The 21,764-nt window shown below is 47.9% G+C and overlaps 1 protein-coding gene across 2 annotated transcripts in view; it reads left to right on the forward strand.

Annotated features, from left to right (window-relative positions):
* TMOD1 (tropomodulin 1) overlaps positions 1–21,764 on the forward strand; it is a 93,238-nt gene that overhangs the window by 61,969 nt on the left and 9,505 nt on the right. For both annotated transcript variants that reach the window (XM_003353588.5, XM_021066359.1), the window contains exons 7-9: positions 425–532; positions 5,164–5,307; positions 18,684–18,828. In XM_003353588.5, coding sequence (XP_003353636.2) covers positions 425–532; positions 5,164–5,307; positions 18,684–18,828 — 397 coding nt within the window. The remainder of the gene's footprint in view (positions 1–424; positions 533–5,163; positions 5,308–18,683; positions 18,829–21,764) is intronic.

Raw genomic sequence — 21,764 nt, forward strand, 5'->3', positions numbered from 1 at the left:
GAAACAAGCCCACAGAGGGGCCAAGACTTCCTCAGAGTCACACAATGAGTCAGAAACATTGCTAGTTGCTGGGACGGAGGCCAAACCCCTGCCCCCTCCTATTCCCCGAGGCCTGAGCTCCTGGCTCAACACTCCCCTGCCTCCTTTGCCTTGATGCTTTCCTCTCCTCCATCTCCGAGTGTCCAAAGAGAAAGCTGCAGATTCTATCTGAACATTTCAGGGAGGATTGTCTCCATCTATTTACCAGAAAGTTCTTCCCAAATCTGAGCCGTCTGGGCCAAAGCAGGAACCCTTTCCCCTTTCAGCTTTTCGGTCAGAGACTCTCTGGGCATCAGGTTGCATATGTAAGAGAGTTACTGCCCCATCTGTCTGCCTTGCCAGCCCCTGGCCGGGGCTGCTGGTCACTGCTTACATTTCTCTGCAGAATATCCCCATACCCACCCTCAAGGCGTATGCAGAAGCCCTGAAAGAGAACTCATACGTGAAGAAGTTCAGCATCGTGGGGACACGGAGCAACGACCCGGTGGCATTCGTATGTACCTTTCGGTTCTGCTGCATTGAGAGTGGGAACCATAGACACGGGAAGGCTGACGTTTTTGGCCTCAGGACTGGCCATATGCCACTGTTGAAGAACCCCATGTGGCATGGCGTGGCACGCTGTCGTGTGGTGAGAGGCACTGGGCTAGGAGCCAGGAGTGGATAGACCAGCCATTACCCAGGCACCGTCTGTACCTTAGCCTACTTAATCCCCATGACCTCCCCTGATCCCAGAGGCGTAGGGCCACCCACTCTGCAGATGAAGAACCTGGGATACAGGGAGCCCAGGGAACTTGACTTTGTCCAAAGCTGCAGAGCAAGTGAGAGGTAGAGCTCAGATTTAAATGCACGTCACATGGACCCTAAAGCCAGGTCTCCCTCCCCTCAGCATGTCATGTTTGGACAAGGGCCTGCCCCTCCCTGGTCCTCATTTTCTCTGTATCTAAAAATTACTGCCTTCATCAGTGGTTCCCAACGACCTATTTTATTTTTAACCTATGTCTTTTATTTTCACCTATGTAAATAAAGATATTGCTGATTGAATTAAATTGTACATAATACAAAGTAGCTATCAATTCTTTTTTAAACGTTCAACATATATTCGAGTCTCTCTGTGCCCAGAACAGAATTAAGCTCTGAGAATACAGCTGTGACCAAGACAGTCAGAGCTTCCACTTTCATGAATATAGTGGTCCCTTCAGCCATGCAGACAGCTAAGGGATAACAGCACAGCGTGATTACTAGAACACTATTAGCAGGTTAAAAAAAAAAAAAAAGTGTAGGCATTAGGTTACCAGGCATGGTAAACAGCCACTTAGTAGCAGTCGGTTTGTTCATCCATAAAATAACTTGCTGGGGAATTTGATTAGGACTGCATTGAGTCCATATCAAAATAGGAAGAACTTATATCTTGACACTATTGAGTTATTGGGCATGACCATGGCATGTATCTTCATTTTTTTAGTTCTTTGATTTCATACATCACAGTTTCCTAGTTTTGCTCATATAGATCTTGTACATATTTCATTAGCTTTATGCTTAAGTATTATTTGGGGTGCTAATGTAAATGGAATTGTGTTTTTAATTTCAAATTCCACTTGTTCATTGCTGGTATACAAGTAAACAGTTGACTTTGTTTGTTTGTTTAGGGCTGCACTCATGGCATATGGAAGTTCCCAGGCTAGGGGTCGAATCCGAGCTGTAGCTGCTGGCCTACACCACAGCCACAGCCACACCAGATCCAAGCCACGTTTGCGACCTACACCACAGCTCACGGCAGCGCTGGATCCTTAACCCACTGAGCAAGGCCAGGGATCAAACCTGCATCCCCATGGATGCTAATCAGATTCATTTCCACTGAGCCATGATGGGAACTCTTGACTTTTGTATATTAACCTTGTCTCCTGCTACCTTGCTATAATTGCTCATTGGTTCCAGAGTTTTCTTTGTCAGTTCTTTCTTATTTTCTACATGGAAAATCATGTCTTCGACAAACAAAGACAGTTTTGTTTCTTCCTTCCCAATCTGTATACCTTTATTTCTTTTCCATGCCTTATTGCATTAGCTAGAACATCTATTACAGTGTCTAAAAGGAGAGCTGAGAGGGGACATCCTTGTACCTGATCTTGGTAATAGTTTCAAGTTTCTCACCATTAAGTATGGCATTAACTGCAGGGTTTTTGGTAGATATTCTTTATCAATTTAGGGAAGTTGCCCTCTATTCCTAGTTTACTGAGAGTTTTTATCACACATGGATGTTGGATTCTGTCTAATGACATTTTTTTGCATCTATTGATATGACTATGTGATTTTTCTTTTTGAGATTGTTGATGTGATAAGTTTAATTGATTTTCCAGTATTGAACCAGCCTTGCATACCTGGGATAAATCCCACTTGGTCATAGTTCAAAATACTTTTTAATTTATCTTGAGATTTCTTTTTTGACCCATGTATTATTTAGAAATGTATTGTTTAAACTTCATGTATCTGGGAATTTTCCAGTTATCCTTCTGTTATTGATTTCTAGTTTGATTCCATTGTGGTCTGATAGCAGGCATTGTATGATGTCTTTTTTTTTCCCACTGTACAGCATGGGGATCAAGTTACCCTTACGTGTATACATTTTTTTCCCCACCCTTTGTTCTGTTGCAATATAAGTATCTAGACATAGCTCTCAATGCTACCCAGCAGGATCTCCTTGTAAATCTATTCTAAGTTGTGTCTAATAACCCCAAGCTCCCGATCCCTCCTACTCCCATCGGGCAGCCACAAGTCTATTTTCTAAGTCCATGATTTTCTTTTGTGTGGAGATGTTCATTTGTGCTGGATATTAGATTCCAGTTATAAGTGATATCATATGGTATTTGTCTTTGTCTTTCTGACTCATTTCACTCTATTCTTTTAAATTTGCTAGGGTGTGTTCACCAAAATGTGGTCTATCTTGGTGAATGTTCCATGTGTGACTGAGAAGAATGTATATTCTGCTGTTGTCGGTAGTCAGTGTTGGAAGAGTGTATATTCTGCAGTTGAGGTTGTCAGTTCAATCCAGTTGATTGACAGTGTTGTTGGGTTTGGTTATGTCCTTTCTGATCTGTGCCCACTAGATATTCCATATCCATGGAGGGGTGTTGAAGTCTCCAACTATGATAGTGGATTTATCCACCTCTCTTTGCAATTATGATAGTTTTTGCCTCACATGGTTTGAGGCTCTGTTGTTAAGCACATCAGGATTGGAATTCTTGGAGAATTGACCCCTTTGTCATTACACACCACCCTTCTTTATCTGTAATAACTTTCCTTGCTTTGAAGTCCATTTATAGCAATCAGTTATTTTCTGGTTGTTAAAATAGGTGGGAAAATTTCCCATGGTGTTTTTGAAATGATAGAAATAGCTCATGGTCTCTCACTGCTGCCAGTGGAGAACCTCTAGGTAGATGTCCCCTGACCTCAGGACAGCTCCAGTGGATCCTGAGTTTGTCCGCAGAGACGCAGCTGGCAAAGCCAATGCCCTGTCCACTGTGACATCATGGATCAGAAACCAAGCCCATCCGTGCTGGCACTCAGCTCAGCTCCACCAGTGTTCATGAGGCGTTGACCCTGTGCCAGGTCAACAGCTGATGTCAGCCTGTTCACACTGCGATACCCATTGTTGAAGGTGGAAATGCTTCAGAGCCAATTAGTAAATAGGCTACTAGAGCTCCGATAGTGTCCTCACTGCCTGCCCCAGCTCTGCTCCTGCCCATTCCTCCACTCTGTCCAGCAAATAGAGCTGACACCTGGCATGACAGTACCTCTAGGACCTGCTCTGCCACCAGCATGTCTACTTGGATCGGCCCCACGCATTTACATACTGGTTGTGAAATATTTTGATTATCAGGCCAGGCCCTCTCTGGGGAGCAAGAGGAATGCTGTGGGAGGGCACAGGCTGGGTCCCTCCCCTCAGGATATGTCATCCTGAGGCACATGGAAGCAGGGGGAGCTGAGGATTTTGGCTCAGAAGGTATCCTGGGAGCTGATACCTTGCAAAGGGTTTCAGCAAGCAGGACCAGCGGAAGGGCTTTCCTGGATCAGATGTCATTTCAGACAACCAGGGCCGCTGATCATACATCTTGGCCTATCAGCTGCCCATATCTCCTTTCCTCCATGACGCATCGTTTCCACCACCTGCTAATTACCTCATTTCCTTCAGCGGCTCCGATTGTCATCTACACCCCCTGGACGAAGTCCTCCAAAATGTGCTGGGGCCACCTGAGCTCCTCTCCTCCAGTTTGCCCTGGTCCCTTGCCCAGCGGGGTGGCTTCCCAGCCTCCCCTCTCTGCCACTCAGACAAAGAGAATGACGACACCATGGAATTCCAGCAGGGCCATAGAAGAAAGAAGTGGAGAGCATATAGGGAGGTTGGGACTGCCCTGGTCACTCGGTGATCCATGAACTGGGGACCCACTGTGTGCTGAGCACTGTGCGGGCACTGTGGGCACCACGGGTGGAATAGATGCATTAGCAGCCCACCTCGAGGGTGGAGGCTAATGGCAGAGACAACGCTAGTATTCATACAGCTCTAAATGGAGGAACACAAGTTCCACAAGGGAGTTTCTGGATAAAGTCTGTGAGGCTCAGGAGGGCAGGCACGGTTAGCTGGGGGCTCAACACAGGCTCTTGGAGAAAAGGGCATTGAGAATGGCCTTGAAGGACGGACAGGGTTTGGACAGTGAAGCAGAAAGGAAAGGGCATTCTGAGCAGCAGGGACAGGATGAGCAAAGGCAGAGTGGAGGGCGAGCATCAGGTACCAGGGAGCTGAGAGTAGCCCCACCGAAAGGAGCCAGCAAAGGGGACAGTGAGAGCTGAGGCTGAGCAGGGCAGGGGAACCAGATAAGGGAGCTTTGGTGCAGGCTGAGGACAGGAACTCTCCACGTGGGGGCTAGGGGCCATGGCTGGAGGGGAGGAGGGGCACAGGGTGGTGGCTGATGAGGGGAGTTGTGGAGCTTGCCTTGCCCCATGCCTGGTCCCTTGTGCAAGGGACTCTTGCCCCCAGCAAGGCTCCCTCAGTGTTTTAGCTTCTACCCACTGGGGCTCCAGCCTTACTTAGGGTGACTTACTGGTACCCTGCCTTTTCTCCTTTGGTTCAAGGCCCTTGCTGAGATGCTCAAAGTGAACAAGGTGTTGAAGACGCTGAATGTGGAGTCCAACTTCATTTCCGGAGCCGGGATCCTGCGCCTGGTGGAAGCTCTTCCATATAACACTTCTCTGGTGGAACTGAAGATCGATAACCAGGTAAGATGGCAAGGGTCTCCTTGTGTCCCTCGCTTAACCCTTGCCATTCCGCACTTCCCTGCTTGCTGTCATCTGGACTAGATGCTGCTGGATGGAGCCGGTGCTGCTGCTTGTCAAAGCCCCAGAGCTCAGCTTTAATAGGCTTTCAGAGCCATCCAGTCTGCATCCTCCATCATGCTCACCTTCCTTTTTCATCATTTCCACCAAGGGCTCCTCTAGCTTCTGCTTGGCTACCCCTCATGATGGGGAGCTCACTCCTTGCCAAGATCACCCCTTTCAGTCTTAGAATATCCTTCCTTATATCCAGTAGAAATCAAATCCTTGTAAGTCCTGATGTTGGGTTTAATTCTGTCCTCTGCTGCACACAGGACACATCTGGTGCAAGATTTTATAAACCATTGGAGTCTTCTCACCAAGCTAAATATCCCCATTTTGATCAATCACCATCCCCCCAACTCCATGGGCTTTTGAGTCTCCTTACCCTCAAGGTTATTCTCTGGACACATTCTAGTTGGCCTTCATCCTTACAGGGTTATCATTTCTCTGTAACTTCGGTGGTTCAGTCATTTCTTTTCAGGGCACCTGTTTCAGTTCTGACCTTCTAAGAGGATGCTAATGACAGTATCTCATATGTTGCATGTGTTGAGGATCTCCTGTGGGCTGGACTCTGTGCTGCGCCTCTTACACACATCCCCTCTGACCTTCCCAACAAGCCTGCGGGATGTGGGTGTTATCGGTCTCAGTTTACAGAAAAGAAGCTGAAGGCAGGCAGCTTTCTCAGGGCCACCAAGTGGGCACTGTGGGAAGCAGGATTTGAACGCAGGTCTCTGACTCTAATGCCACCTTCTGCTTAGTACACCATGTTGCTTCCAATACTGAAATGCTTACTTCTTGGATTTTGCTGATGGCCTAGAGATTAAGGATTTGTCATTGTCACTGCTGTGGCTCATAGTTACTTCTGAGGCTCAGGTTTGCTCCCTGGAACTTCCACATGTCTCAAGTGTGGTCAGAAAAGAAAGGCTTTTGTCTTTATGACTAATGGATGTGGAGCTTGGGTTTTTTCATTTTGTACGAGTTAAGCTCAATTGTATCTGCATACTCTGCTTTGTTTTTGGGGTTTGGCAAGGCATGAAAGTGTTTGCTAAATGGTCGTATAAGTACGTATATAGGGAAAAGATTGGATGGAAATATACAAAATTATAAACACTGATTGTCCCTGAATGAGATTATCTCTACTCTTTAAATCTTTATTGAGAAAAACCTACATAAAAGTGCATAAATGTTAAGCATACAGCTTAATGAATCATAACAGGCATGTCACCAGTCAAGAACTAAAGCAGGAGTTCCCGTCATGGCGCAGTGGTTAACGAATCCGACTAGGAACCATGAGGTTGCAGGTTCGGTCCCTGCCCTTGCTCAGTGGGTTAACGATCCGGCGTTGCCGTGAGCTGTGGTGTAGGTTGCAGACGCGGCTCGGATCCAGCGTTGCTGTGGCTCTGGCGTAGGCCGGTGGCTACGGCTCCGATTGGACCCCTAGCCTGGGAATCTCCATATGCCGCGGGAGCGGCTTAAGAAATAGCAAAAAGACAAAAAAAAAAAAAAAAAAAAAAAAAAGAACTAAAGCATCACCAGCCTCCAGAAGACTTGGATGGTCCCTTCCCAATCACAACCCCTTTAAAACTTTTCACAGTTCGCTCCTTACTTACTTTCACACCTCCATGGCTTAGCCCTTGTTTTTCTCTCCCCCTGGAATGTCCTCCCTGCTGCTACCCCTTCTCTACCTAGAGAAATCCTCCTCTTCCTAGTGGATTCAGTTGAAGCCTCTCCTTCTCCCAGCAGTGTTCTAGAACCAGCCTGAACTAGCTTGCTGGAGCTGACTGTACACATCTCTTCTCCACTCCACTTCAGTGATGGCACATTGGTACCTTGAAGTCACGCCTAGCAAGAGTATTTACACTATGGGAATTGGCAAACACTGCAAATACAATACCCCCTGCCTGAGCCAGCATGTCATTGCCTTCTCCCTTCCGCCTGCCACAGGACGTATAAGGCTCCCTCCAGAGAGTTAGGTGCTCCCACTCTGAGTTCTCCTAGCACCTTGACTTCCCTCAGAGTTTCTCAGAAGCTGATGCTGTGTCCAAGTCATCTCCATATCCCAGGACCCAGCTCAGAACTTGGCCATGCAGTGGCATTCGATAAGCAGGGGTGCCCTGGATGGTTGTTCATGTTGTTCACTGCACAATGAGGTGGAAGGGAGTCAAATCCAACCCATACTCTACTCTCCAAAACTTGGTATGGGGCTTTGTTCACCCAGAGAAGGCATTTTTTTCTAATCCATATAAAGAGGCCACATGAGCCTGCAGCAGCCCTGTCATGTGAATTTACTGCATCAAATTCCTTCCATCTCTCACGTGCCGGTGGCCTGTTGCTGCATCACTCATTCCCATCCCCCATCACTCCCACCCTTTCTTCCATTGCTGACCCTGCTCTATTGTAGGCAGAAGGGGCAGATCAGATGGAACAAAAGCATGTAGCAGGCTTGGCAGCAGCCCTGGGCCAAAGCCTGGGATTGGCTACTCATGTGACTCCAGGCCTGGCCCACGGGGAGTCAGGGTCTACCCAGTGTGAGCTGAAACCTGACTCCTGGGGCAGAATGTTGGCCAAAGGTGACCCAGAGCACTGGCCTCAGGTCTTTGCAATGGCAGCTTACAGAGAACCAGCTGCCCACCTCCCCTCTCTCTGCTGTCCCCCCAGAGCCCAGAGTCAGGGCCAGTGCTAATAACAACACTCTCACCCTGGCTGAACACCTCTGTGAGAGAACGTTCACTTCTATGAGGCTCACTTTCCACATTTGTAAAATGGAGATAATAAGAATCTCTACTTCTAAGAAGATTACAGATACTTTTATAATTACTCTGAAGGCGACCTAGGGAGTTCAGACTATTCTAAGAGTTAATTTACTGAGCAGGTACCATGTATCCATTATCTCACTTCATGCTTGTGTAGACTCTTGGTGAGTGGGTGTTAACAACCCACTCCAGTTTTATAGATGAAGAGACTGGGGCCCAGGCAGGCTATATACCCTGCCCAAGGTCACATATTAAGTAAGTGACAGAGGCAGGATTCGAACCCAGGTTTATGTGACTCTAAAGTCCATGAACTGTGCCTGTCTGGGCTCTTGAACCCTACTGTAGTTTGTGTGGGCCTTGGCTTTTCTCAGCTGCCCTTGGTGCCATGTCAGCACTGGTCACCACCTGTCCCCACCCCTCATGAGAAGACAGACAAGTGTACATTTGGCCACCCAACCAGGTGCTCCAGCAAGCCACAGACACTGGACCATGAGGGGAAGAAATCTCAGTCAGGAGCAGGCATCAGGGAGGGCTTCTTGGAGGTGGTGGAATTTGAGATAAACCCATAGGTGGACTGTGCCTCAGTGGGTGAAGCAAAGGCCATGGCACCGAGGTTCAGGAAACCATAGAAACAGAGAGGAGAGAGGAAAGCTGTGCAACCCACCCAAACTAGACTAACAGGACTCCCAGAAGAAAGCCAACAAGGGAGCTGGGAGCCCAAAGGGCCCTGAACGGGTAGTGTGAGGGCAAGTGGTCTGTGGGTTGCCGTGGGCCCCAGTCAGCTATGCTCTGCAAAGATGGTTCTGGGCTGGGTGGGAGGACTGGGTGCGGGGAGAGGGCTTCAGGGCCAGGAGACAAGAGGGGGCTCCGACCACCCAGATGTGGGGGCCTGGGAGGAAGTGCTCCTGGGAGCCTGGGGTCTGGAGACTGGGCTGGGGCCTGCTGGGGAGGCGGAGGGCTGAGATGTGTCTGGAGAGGGGCGCTGCCAGCCCAGGCTCCTTCTGGGAGGCCACCCTTGCCACCCCTGCCTCTCGCAGTGTCCTGGGCTCTGGGGAGATGTGGCAAAGAGGAGGTGGTGAGTGGAGTTGGATTTATTCCTTGTCGTTGGTTAGTCACTGAGGTCTCCAGAGGCCACCGCTTTCTCCTCAGCCCCTGCGCCTTTAACCTTTGTCAGAGTCTCTGTCCTCCTTTCTCCTTATACGGCCAAGGAAAGGGCCATGGGGAGTTCTATCCAGGGTGACACAGAGCCTCACAGGCTAGCTCGGGACACAAGTTGGGGAAAAGGACCCTGGGCCTGTTTGTTTACTCAGCCAGGCTCTCTTTACTGCCAGGCCACATTCTGCTGCAGCCTGGAGTTGCCCTGGGACAGCAGTGAGGCTGGGGGGCGGCCACCCACAGCTGAGGGCGCTGAGACTCGTCTAGTCGAGCCTTCCTTTTACAGGTGGGGAAACTGAGGATCAGAGGAGGGATGGGGTGCGGCCAAGGTCACAGACCGAGTCAGTGTCAGAGCTGGACAGGAACTGAGCTATCCAGATGGGCTGCATTTACAGAGGGACACGAGAGACCCTCCCAGCTCCAGGGCTCAGTTCACACCGGGTGCCTGCCGGCTCCGTCTGTCCCAAGCTGGCCCCATCCAAGGGCAGTTCCCTGCCTCTCTTGGCTCACCCTCCTCTCCTGCCACAGAGCTCCCTCCAGCGGGCCCTTCCCAGGACCCTCACAGTGCAGGGTACTCTCCCTGCCCCTCAGCACAGGACCCCTACCCAAATGAAGATATGCGCAATGTTTGGGGGGAATTGGCTGGATTTCTCACGTTTCATTCCAATATTTGACAATGAGGATATGCTTCATATTTTGAAAAAAGAAGCTAGAGGAAGTAAGATTGTGTTTTCTTGTTTTTCCAGTTTAGATTATTTTCCTAGTGGAAATAGATTTAGAAAGAAAACAACAGCCATGCTGGAATAGATCCTGGATGTTGTCACACATGGTGATGCCACTTAATTTTAGATTCCACGCTCACGGCTGCTGGCTGGGGTTTTTGTTTGTTTGTTTGTTTTAAAGAAATACACTTTATTTATGTTGACTTTTTAGGGTCGAACCTGTGGCATATGGAGGTTCCCAGGCTAGGGGTTGAGTGAAGCTATAGCCACCAGCCTACACCACAGCCACAGCAATGCCAGATCTGAGCCAAGTCTGCCACCTACATCACAGCTCATGGCAACGCCAGATCCTTAACCCACTAAGCGAGGCCAGGGGTCAAACCCACAACCTCATGGTTCCTAGTCGGATTCGTTTCCACTGCACCACAATGGGAACTCCAGGCTCTACCTTTTGAAGGGAGGAGTATCGAAGAATTTGCAGCCATATTTTAATTTGCAGAGTGAGAATCATCTATATCTTCTTCTATTGCTGCAGTTTGACCACAAAGCCCTTTCTAACCTGCAGTGCAACCCAAGGATAGAGCAGGCGCCTCCAAGGGTGATGTACTCCCATTCCCAGGGATGTGTAAAACAGAACAGAATGATTTGGCAGTTGTCACATGGAGGGAATTTCAGTATCAGCCAGGGTTCGGAACTCTGGGGTTGGATTAGATAATTTCCAGGGATCCTTTCTGTTGTTTTTTGTTTGTTTAAGTGTTCTCAATTGTCCATATCTTCTGGATCAAAGAAAAAGCCACAGTTGGCCACCATGAAATGTACCCAGTGAGCTTTGTGATGTCAGTGGTGCCTCTGGCCAGAAAGAGGGTCTCAGATGCACCAACTCCAGGTCACAGCTCAGTTATACCCGAGTCACTGGTTGGTTTTTAAGTAGTGAATCTATTCATCTTCTCCCCAGCTTGATAACGTGCAGTCATAGTAAAGGCTGAGGGAACGAGAGCTGTCATACATTCCTGAAGGGCATGTCAGGGTTGTGTCATTTTAGCAGGACGGTCACACTTTTAATTCAAAATACACTTGTCTTTCCACCCACCAATCCTGCATCTTCATGGCCAGCCTGAAGAATACTCCCTCTGGAGATACCATTGTGGTCCAGTGGGTCAAAGACCCCATGTTGTCTCTGTAAGGATGAGGGTTCAATCCCTGGCCTTGCTCAGTGGGTTAAGGATCCAGTGTTGCCGTGAGATGTGGTATAGGTTGCAGAAGCGGCTGGGCTCTGGCATTGCTGTGGCTGTGGCTTAGGCCTGCAGCAACAGCTCCAATTGGATCCCTGGCTTGGGAACTCCCATATGCTGCGGGTGTGGCCCTGGAAAGAGTTAAAAAAAAAGAAGAGAGAGAGATAAAGAATACTCCCTCTCCTACAAAGCACACTCCTGCATTGTTTGTAACAAGGAAAGCTGGAAGCAAATAAAATACCCATTGCTACCAGGGCAATCCATGAAGTAGCTGGAAGGAATGAAGTAATTCTCTGTGTGCTGACAGGGAAATATCTCCAGAAATCATTAAACAAAAAAGACAGGTTGCAGAACAATACATATAGTACGAATCCATTAAGGACGAACATTAAAAATAAGGGAAAATCTATATTTTTGTTACGTACTTCATAGAAACAATACATAGGTATACACTCCACTGGCCATGGTAGTTTCTTCTGTGGGAAGAGGATAGGAAGGGGGATAAATGATGTGAAGAAGGTCTTTCATTTACCCCATCCGCTTTCATATCATTAGTATTTTTCGGATTTCCTGTTGTGGCGCAGTGGTTAACGAATCCGACTAGGAACCATGAGGTGGCGGGTTCGATTCCTGGCCTTGCTTAGTGGGTTCAAGATCCGGTGTCGCCGTGAGCTGTGGTGTAGGTTGCAATGCAGCTTGGATCCCGCGTTGCTGTGGCTGTGGTATAGGCTGGTGGCTACAGCTCCGATTAGACCCCCAGCCTGGGAACCTCCATATGCTGCAGGAGTGGCCCTAGAACAGGCAAAACAAACAAACAAAAACAACAACAAAACACAAAGCATTTTTCATAGTGAGACTACATTTACCCACAAATGATTTCTTTAATTCTCAAGCACATCTGAAGGGGAGCAAGAGTTCTTCCCCTACCCCCTCTCCCTGGCTCTGCCGCCAGAGTCTATTGTTGCATGACCCCCACCATTCTAGCCTCTCCCCAACGGACTCCTAATTGCCTTTCACACGCTGTCAAGGTTGCCTCCTAAGGTTTTATGCCATCCAAGCAAGTTATTCATAGACTCACAGAATGCAGGTTCCAGTGGCTTTAAAGGTCACAGAGCCTAAGCTTCCCCCACTCCTAACAACCCTAGGAGTCCCTTATGATGCAATCTGCCGTCTATTTGCACACCTCCAGAGAAGGGCAGTCCACTGCCTTAACCAGACACTGTTGATGGTTAGATGGCAAACCTGTACCCTTAGCAAGTCCACCTGCCTATAGCTCCTCTCAGCCCTATTTTGCCTTCTGAGCTCTCTCAGAGGCACCCAATTGAGGTGGGAACTACCACAGGCTCTGAGCAAACTGCTAGTGTTCAAATCCTGGTTCTGCCACTGACTAGCTCAGTGATTTTTTAATATCTCTAGTCTTCATGTTCCTCACCTGTAAAATAAAAGTTATAAGAAGACTACATATTCCGTCGGTTTATAGGGAGGAGAAACTGACTTAGCTTTTATGGGGGGTAGGGGAGGGTGTGCACCTGTGGCACGTGGGAGTTCCCAGGCCAGGGATCAAACCCACACCGTAGCAGTGACCTGAGCTGCTGCAGTGACAACGCCGGATCCTTAACCCACTGTGCCACAAGAGAACTCCCTTGACTTTGCTTATGTAAAGTGCTTATGACATGCCTAGCACACAATGATCTGTAAATAAATAATAAATACTTGGAGAGTAAGTAAGGACCAGATTTCCGGTCCTGACTCTGTCCCCAAGGCCTCCTCTCTCATTTGGGAAATAATTGAGACCTTCTCGTCTCAGAGTCCCTGGAAGAGGGAAGGCCTGAAAAGGAAGCAAGTATGAAGCTTCTTAAAATGTATGCAGGAGTTCCCGTTGTGGCTCAGTGGAAATGAACCTGACTAGCATCCATGAGGATGCAGGTTTGATCCCTGGCCTCAGTCGGTGGGTTGAGGATCCGGCGTTGCCATGAACTGTGGTGTAGATTGCAGACACAGCTCAGATCTGGCGTTGCTGTGGCTCTGGCGAAGGCCAACAAGTACAGCTCCACATCGACCCCTAGCCTGGGAACCTCCATATGCCGCAGCTGCACCCTTAAAAAAAAAAATGTATGCACATTTTCTATTTTACTCCTTATTGTAAAAATAGTGGTCTTGGTCCAAGATTAACACTCCAGGTAGATGACATGATTATCTCATGGAGTCCTGTGTCCTCTGGCACACACCCAACACATCTGCATGTATCCCGGGCTGGTGGGGACTAGCTTGAGAGTGTGGGTCTGAAGCATCCCCTGAAGTCATTCCAGCTCCAGGTCCAGCTCAAGCCTTGGCTCTGATTTAAGCAGAGGGAGTGCAGTCCAGCTTCCAGGAACATATAGACTGGGTTTACTCATCCCCACGCTAGAGGTGCCAGTTCCTGCCTGCCCTGCCCACCTCCTAGGGAAAGAGGGCGGTTGAATGGGCACTTTGTGCTCTGGACCAATCAGCACAAAGTGTCAGCTTTGAAGAAACGGCCCTTGCAGTCACTGGCAGCCCCTCCACTCAGGGGAAAGCAGCACTCTAGACTAGTCCATCCTGAGTTCTTGCAGAGCTTTCCCAGCAAGTGACATCAAGGAGAGGCCAGTCTTCCTGCTAAGTGAAAGGAGCGGGGGACCTACCAGTTCCTTACAGGGGTCTCAGATGGTTCTGTACCATCTGCCAGGCCAAGCTGGTGAGCAACCAGGGCTGTGCTGGGTCCTTTGAGGACAGGCCTGAGCTCTTCCCAGCACTTTCAGGAGTCGTGCCAGATGGGCTGGTGGAGTCTCACCATGATCCCTCTGCCTGTCCTAGTCTGCAGTCCCAGCCCCATCTGAACCTGCACAAGCTCTAGCGAGCTCATGCTACCTGGGGGGGAATTCTCTATCAAGAGTCTCAGCTGTGGTTCCGGGCTTTCCCTTTGGATGCTGGGCTGATGTATCTTCTCAACTTCCCATGTTTCTGGGCACTGAACATGTTCCTGTTTATTCTATTCACATCAGTTCCTTGACCTTAACCTAGAGATACAGAGGACTGTTCATTTTCCAAGGGCTCACGGTGTACAGTAGCCCTAGACTACCCTAATTGATTAATTTCAATTAATTTTTTTTTTGTCTTTTGTCTTTTTTTTGTTGTTGTTGTTATTGTTGCTATTTCTTGGGCCACTCCCGCGGCATATGGAGGTTCCCAGGCTAGGGGTTAATCGGAGCTGTAGCCACCGGCCTACACCAGAGCCACAGCAACGCGGGATCCGAGCCGCGTCTGCAACCTACACCACAGCTCACAGCAACGCCTGATTCTTAACCCACTGAGCAAGGGCAGGGACCGAACCCGCAACCTCATGGTTCCTAGTCGGATTCGTTAACCACTGCGCCACGACGGGAACTCCTAATTTCAATTAATTTTTGATTGAAATGTAGTTGATTTACAATATTAGGTTCACGTGTAAAGCATAGTGATTCCGTATATTTATAGATGATACTCCATTCAAAGTTATTACAAGGTAATGGCTATAATTCTACATGCTCTACAATATATCCTTGTTGCTTATCTATTTTTTACATAGTTGCCTGTATCTCTTAATCCCCTATTCCTATCTTGCCCCCCCCCTTTCCTCTCTCCTCTGGTAACCACTAGTTTGTTTTTTATATGTGTGAGTCTGTTTCTGTTTTTGCTACGTACACTCATTTGCATTAATTTTTAGATGCCACAAATTTTATTTAATTTGAATTATTCAAATTTAAAGTTTTAAAAAACCCAACCAATCCAATTAAAAAGGGGGCAGAGGGAGTTCCCATCGTGGCGCAGTGGTTAACGAATCTGACTAGGAACCATGAGGTTGAGGTTCGATCCCTGGCCTTGCTCAGTGGGTTAAGAATCAGGCGTTGCTGTGAGCTGTGGTGTAGGTCGCAGATGCGGCTCGGATCCCTCGTGGCTGTGGCTCTGGTGTAGGCCGGTGGCTACAGCTCTGATTAGACCCCTAACCTGGGAACTCCATATGCTGCAGGAGCGTCCCTAGAAAAGGCAAAAAGACAAAAAAAAGGGGGGGCAGAGAATCTGAATAGACGTTTTTTCAAAGAAAACATGCAGATGGCCAACGGGTATGTAAAAAGTGGCTCGCCATCTCTAATCATCAGGGAAATGCAATCAAACCACAATGTGATATTGTCTTAACACCTGTTAGAACAGCTATGATCAAAAAGACAAGGAGTTTCCTTGTGGTGCAGCAGGTTAAGGATCTGGTGTTGTCCTTGTCCCCCAGGTCGCTGCTGTGGCGTGGGTTCATTCCCTGACCTGGGAACTTCCACATACCACAGGCGTGGCCAAAAAAAAAAAAAAAAAAAAAAGACAAGAAATAACAAGTGGTGGCAAGTGGTGGAGAAAAGGGAACCCCTGCACACTGTTGGTGGGAATGTAAATTGGCGCCACCACTATGAAAAACAGTATGTCTATTCCTCAAAAAATTAAAAATAGAACTACCATATGATTCAGCAATTTCATTCTGAGTATCCAAAGAAAATGAAAATGCTAATTCGAAAAGTTGTATGTGGGAGTTCCCGTCGTGGCGCAGCAGAAATGAATCCAACTAGGAACCATGAGGTTTCGGGTTCAATCCCTGACCTCACTCTCCAGTGTTGCCGTGAGCTGTGGTGTAGGTCCCAAGTTGCTGTGGCTGTGGTGTAGGCCAGCAGCTATAGCTCACATTTAACCCCTAGCCTGGGACCTCCGTATGCCATGGGTGCAGCCCTAAAAAGATGAAAGACCAAAAAAAAAAAAAAAAAAAAAAAAGATTTAAAGAGCCACATGCAGCTAGTGGCTGCTATACTAGATAGCACAGGTCTGGATGGGGAGAGAGTTATAGAAGCAGGTGACTGAATAACATAGAGGACTGGGGGAGTAGAGAGGGACAAAAAATGGGCCACTTGAGTGTCTGGGGAAAGAAGGTTTCCAGGGTAAGCCCAGGAGGCGAGGGCATTTGTGATGGATGTTAAAGCACTAGGGGTATATCAACAGGTGTGTACGAGAGAGTGAATTTTAAAGTAAGACTTTTGCCTGTCCCGGGTACCAGATACAGACCCCCCCACCCCTGGGGTAAACAATCTGAGTAAGCACTGAGAGATTTGGAAGGGAAGGCAAGGACTAAATTGTGCAGGGCGGGAGTGTCAGGCCGAGAAGGAGGCAGTGCTTATTCTGTTGGGTTATAGAATGAACTCAGACCATGCAAGTCAGGCCCAAGGCATTGGGACCACAGTAAGCTTTCAATACCTGGTAGCAGTTATGAGCAGTGGAGAGTCATTGGAGGCACTTGCATGGTTCTGTTTACTGTTCAATTTGGGAATATTGCCATCTTAGCAATATAAATCTTCTGGTCCATGAATGTGGTATGTTCTTACGTTGATTCAGGTCTCTATTATTTTATTTTATTAATTTTTTTTTCTTTTCTGGGGTACACCTGCAGCATATGGAGGTTCCCAGGCTAGGGGTCGAATCGGAGCTGTAGCCGTTGGCCCACACCACAGCCACAGCCGTGCCAGATCCGTAACCCACTGGGCCATGCCAGGTAGGGATCGAACTCGCATCCTTCTGGATACCAGCTGGGTTCCTTACCATGAGCCACACAGGAACTCCTGTTCAAGTCTCCTCTAATGTGCAGTGCCGTTTTATAGTTTTCAGTGTGTAAGGCTTTACTTCTTTTTATTAAATTTATTTCCAACTATTTCTATGTTGTCAATGGAATTATTGTCTTAGTTTCAGTTTGGGATTGTTTATTGCTAGTGTATAGAAACACAGCTGGATTTTTGTAGATTGATCTTAAACCCTGCGATCTGGCTAAACTCATTTATGTGTTCTCATAGTATTTTGTGGATTCCTTAGGATTTTCTACATACAATATTGTGTCATCTGCAAATACAGTTTTTTTTAATTTATAGTTGATTTACAATGTTTCAATTTCTGTTGTACAGCAAAGTGACCCAATCGCACACAGTTCCCTGTGCTGTACAGTAAGGCCCCACTGCCTGTCCACTCCAAGTATAAGTTTGCTTTCAAAATCCCTGACCTGCCCGTCTATCCCCCCCTGCTCCCCACTTCTCCACCACCCCCACCTCAGGAACCACAAATGAGCACTCCTTGCCCGTGATCTGTTTCATTTTTGCAGATAGGATCATCTGTGCCCAAATAGATTTGCTGCTTCTTTTCCAGTGTGGTGCCTTTTCTTTCCTTTTTTGCTTATTTGTTCTGGCTGCGACCTCCAGGACAGTGTGGGTGAAAGTGGACAATTCCTTGCCTTGCTCCTGTTCCGAGGGAGAATAAGTATCTTTAATGATTAAGTATGTTAGTTTGCCTTCCATGTCTTTTCAGACCTTTTAAGATTGTTTCCTTTTTAATATCTTTTAATATTATACGTGGCAACAGCAAACTCAAACAATACGAGATATAAAGAAGGAAACAAAAACTGCCCCAAATCCCATCGCCCCCAGATGCTCCCAGGCCTTCTCAATGTCGGGGGGGGGGGGGAATACAGGTAACTTTATAGAAACATGACCTCTTTTGTCACTAGGCTTTGTCTCCTCAATATTGTGTCATGGCCATCTTTCCAGGCCTGGAACCAAAGATTCACATTATCCCTGTGCAGCTGCCCATGTTCCACTAGAAAGCTGAGCCATTATTTATTGGAGCAACTCCCTTGTGATGAATGTTGGTTTCCTTTTTTTTTTTCCCCCCCGCTATTATAAAAGAGACTGATGAATATCCTCACATATCACTCCCAGCACTGTGTATTGTCACGCCTTCCTTTCCTTTGCTTTTCATGTTTGTCAGATGATTACTCTAGGTTTGGGGGTAGGGAACTGATGAGGCTTTAGGAGGCTAACGCTGGCAGTCTCACCTCACTGTGTGACTTTAGACAAATCCTCTTCCCTCTCTGAACCTCAGTTTCTTCATTTGTAAATTGAAGAGATTAGTTTAAATGATGGGTTAGCAAACCTGACTGTGTATTGGGATCACCTGGGGAGTTTGAAAAACCATAGACACCTGAGCATCACAGACAGCGATTCTGATTTAATTAGTCTGAGGGATAGCCGGGTCTGTAGGGTTTTTAAGTCTTGAGACTAGATGATGTGGAAATCCTTCCTGCTCACATGTTCTAGAAGGTCTGCTGTGGACTTGAGAAGGTCTTGGTGGGAAGACCTGTCCCTGGCATCCAGCAGCCCTGGGTTTGAATCCCAGCTCCTTCACTCCTGGCTGTGACCCTTCTCCAAACTTCATTCCCCTCCTCCTGGAGGGGGCGGGGCAGGAAACTATTAAAATCCCCGCCCACCACTCAGGGTTTCTGCTAGTCCAGAAGGTTCAGGTCTTCACTGGGGAACAAGAGGTGACTGTTGTTCTCTTCTTGATCACAGAGCCAGCCCCTGGGCAACAAAGTGGAGATGGAGATCGTAAGCATGTTGGAAAAAAATGCAACGCTTCTCAAGTTCGGCTACCACTTCACCCAGCAGGGGCCCCGGCTGCGGGCATCCAACGCAATGATGAACAACAACGACCTCGGTGAGTGGCCATCAACCCCCTACCTGCCTGCCTGTTCTTTCCACCTGTCATGGGAAGGAGGGCAGGGAAAACGCCACGGCCGCCTTTCCCAGCGGAGTCCTCTTCTTGGGCCCAAGCCCCGTCTTTATTCTGACCCCATTTCCCCCTTGCTTTCAGTGTGTGCATCTTGCCTCTTCCCCAGACCCCGCCCCAGGGTCTGGGGACTTGCAGGTGTCTTCCCGCAGCCTCCTCAGCTCAGCACAGGGCTGGATCCAAGGCAGCCCCTCAGCGTGTTAGCTGAGTGAAATGAAACAGGGGAGGCACAAAGCCAACCTTGAGGCTTTTCTTCTCCTGATATCCTTTTTTGGAACCCAGAGTCCCCAAGGGCCAGATCCCAAAACCACCAATCAGCTTACTACCCATGCCCCAAGCCTAAGAGACTTCACATTGCTTTTAAAGTAGAGGTTGAAAATGTTGACTTTGTAGTAAACAGGTTACATTCCTTAATATCAGTTAAAGGCATAGTTTATACTTTTTTCAAAAAAGAAAAGAAAGAACATGTCACAGTCTTTCTTATGGGTAAACACCAAATAGAAATACATACAAGTCAGTTGAACGCAAAGGGAAAACAGCCACTGGCTTACTTCCTGATGCCAGTTGTTCTCAAGCTCTGTGGGTAGTTATTTACCCCATGTGTTCCTCTGGCTGTGAAAGAACTTGATGGCGTGTCTGAAGAGGAATATATCGGATGAGGGATTAGGAAGAGAAGAGAAGGAAAACAAGAAAGGGAGTAGGTCTGCTAACCTAGCTAATCATCACAGTCAGCTGCGAGTTCCCGAGACTCCCCGCAGGAGGAAGGCAAGCCAAGCTCCATTATTCTTATTGCAGAAGAGAAGGAAGCACGGGAGTGTTTTTAAAAGACAAAGCAGGATTCCGTCGTGCGCAGTGTTAACGAATCGACTAGAACCATGAGTTGCGGTCGGTCCTGCCTGCTCAGTGGGTTAGATCGGCGTGCGTGAGCTGTGGTAGGCAGACACGGCTCGGATCTGCGTGCTGTGCCTGCGAGGGTGGTACAGTCGATGGACCCTGCCTGGAACCCATATGCGCGAGAGCGCCAAGATAGCAAAACAAAACAACAAAAAAAAAAAAAAAAAAAAAAAAAAAAAAAAAAAAAGACAAAAGAAGTCCATGTGGTGCAGTGGTTAACGAATCTGACTAGGAACCATGAGGTTGCAGGTTCGACCCCTGGCCTTGCTCAGTGGGTTAAGGATCCAGCGTTGCCATGAGCTGTGGTGTACATCGCAGACGTGGCTTGGATCCCGCGTTGCTGTGGCTCTGGTGTAGGCCGACAGCTACAGCTCCGATTAGACCCCTAGCCGGGGAACCACCATATGCCACAGGAGCAGCCCAAGAAAAGGCAAAAAGACCAAAAAAATAAATAAAAAGAAGAAAGCCTCTTTTTAGGATTGAATTATGAAAGACCTATGTTCCTAAAGGACAGTGTCTTCAGTGAGTGTTTCATCAAACTCAAGCCTGCTCTAAATGTGTTTTCTTTTTGTTTGTTTCTAACACTCAGTAAAATGCAAGGAGCGTAATACTAAAAGCACATCCCAAAAGTTGAGGTTATGTCACGTCCTCGTGATGAATCTGAGACTGAGTTAATACAGGAAAAGCCTGGAAGAATGGGGGTGCGTGTGGGGGTGTGTATTCACGAGGCAGGTACTCACAGAACCTACGCATAGATGACCACAGAGTTACACCTGCAACACACGCTTTAGAATGAGGTACTTGGTTAAGCAAACACTTGTCAGAGTCCTATAGGGCACTGGGTTTGAAGGTATAGGTTTCGGCTCTTAAGGATATCATAGCCCAGAGGCTATTTATTCATTGTTGACTCCAGCTGCCACTTTTTTCTAGAGCAAACACAACGACAAAACCACACCAGGTATCCCGGTGTTGCCAAAGCTCAGCCTCTATCCACCGGTGCCGAATAGAAACGTGGACACAGAGTTTGGGGGGAAGTAGCTTTTATCGTTTGGCCAAGTTAAAGGGAGACCGCAGCATGTTAATGCCCTGAAGTCGGAGCTCCCCTTTGGGAGAGAATAGGAAGTGGTCCTGTAGTTTTAGGAACAGAAAACAGGGCCACAGAGAAGGATCCAGCTTGCATTCTTCTTCAAAGCTGGTGTCAGGCCATCCTTGCTGGGTGCTGGCGGTCCTTGAGGTTATTGCACCTTATTTCTGGAGGCCTTCTTCTGGAGTGTTACTTCCACTTGTTGGCATTTGAGTCTGCAGATCTTTGAGCAGATCTCTTCAACATCTTTGAGCAGAAGAGTCAAAGATGATGTTGCGTGTAGCCCCTGAGGAGGAAATGGGGCCCAGCCCCGTGGCTGCGCTGTTGTTTCCTGACTGTTCCTTCCTGGTCTCCGCATCGCCTCCTTCGCTGATGAGCAACTGTTTGAACCTGTCCTTTGGAATACAGGGAAGGTCACGGAAGCCGAATGAAGCCTGTTTCCTACAATAGAGAAATGGGGGGGTTTTGCGCCCAAGAACTCCGCAGGGTCCTGCTCGGTTTCACTGGTTTATCTGAAGTGTCCTTATTTGAAAGAAAACAAGAGCAAACACAAACCAAGAATAATTAATAGTAATAATGACAGTGTAACAGAGGCGACAGCTACACTGAACAGTTGAGGCAGGCCCGCAATCTAGACTCTTGCCCCAGCTGGAATTGGCTGCAGAACCAGCACTTCAAAACTTGAGTCCTATTCTGATAGGTGGTTACCACATGCTTTTTCTCCCCACTTGGATGAAGCCTCTTCGGTGTTCCTCAATGCCTATCTCAGGGCTAATCCAGCTTTGGTCTTTCAGTGGCAAGAGAGTTTGGAGAGCTGCTTTCTGAGGACAGAAGTTTCCAGATGACTAGAGATCAGAGGTGCTGTAGGGGGGCACTCCAGGATCAG

Source organism: Sus scrofa, chromosome 1 (assembly GCF_000003025.6).
Source record: "Sus scrofa isolate TJ Tabasco breed Duroc chromosome 1, Sscrofa11.1, whole genome shotgun sequence".
Taxonomy (NCBI): domain Eukaryota; kingdom Metazoa; phylum Chordata; class Mammalia; order Artiodactyla; family Suidae; genus Sus; species Sus scrofa.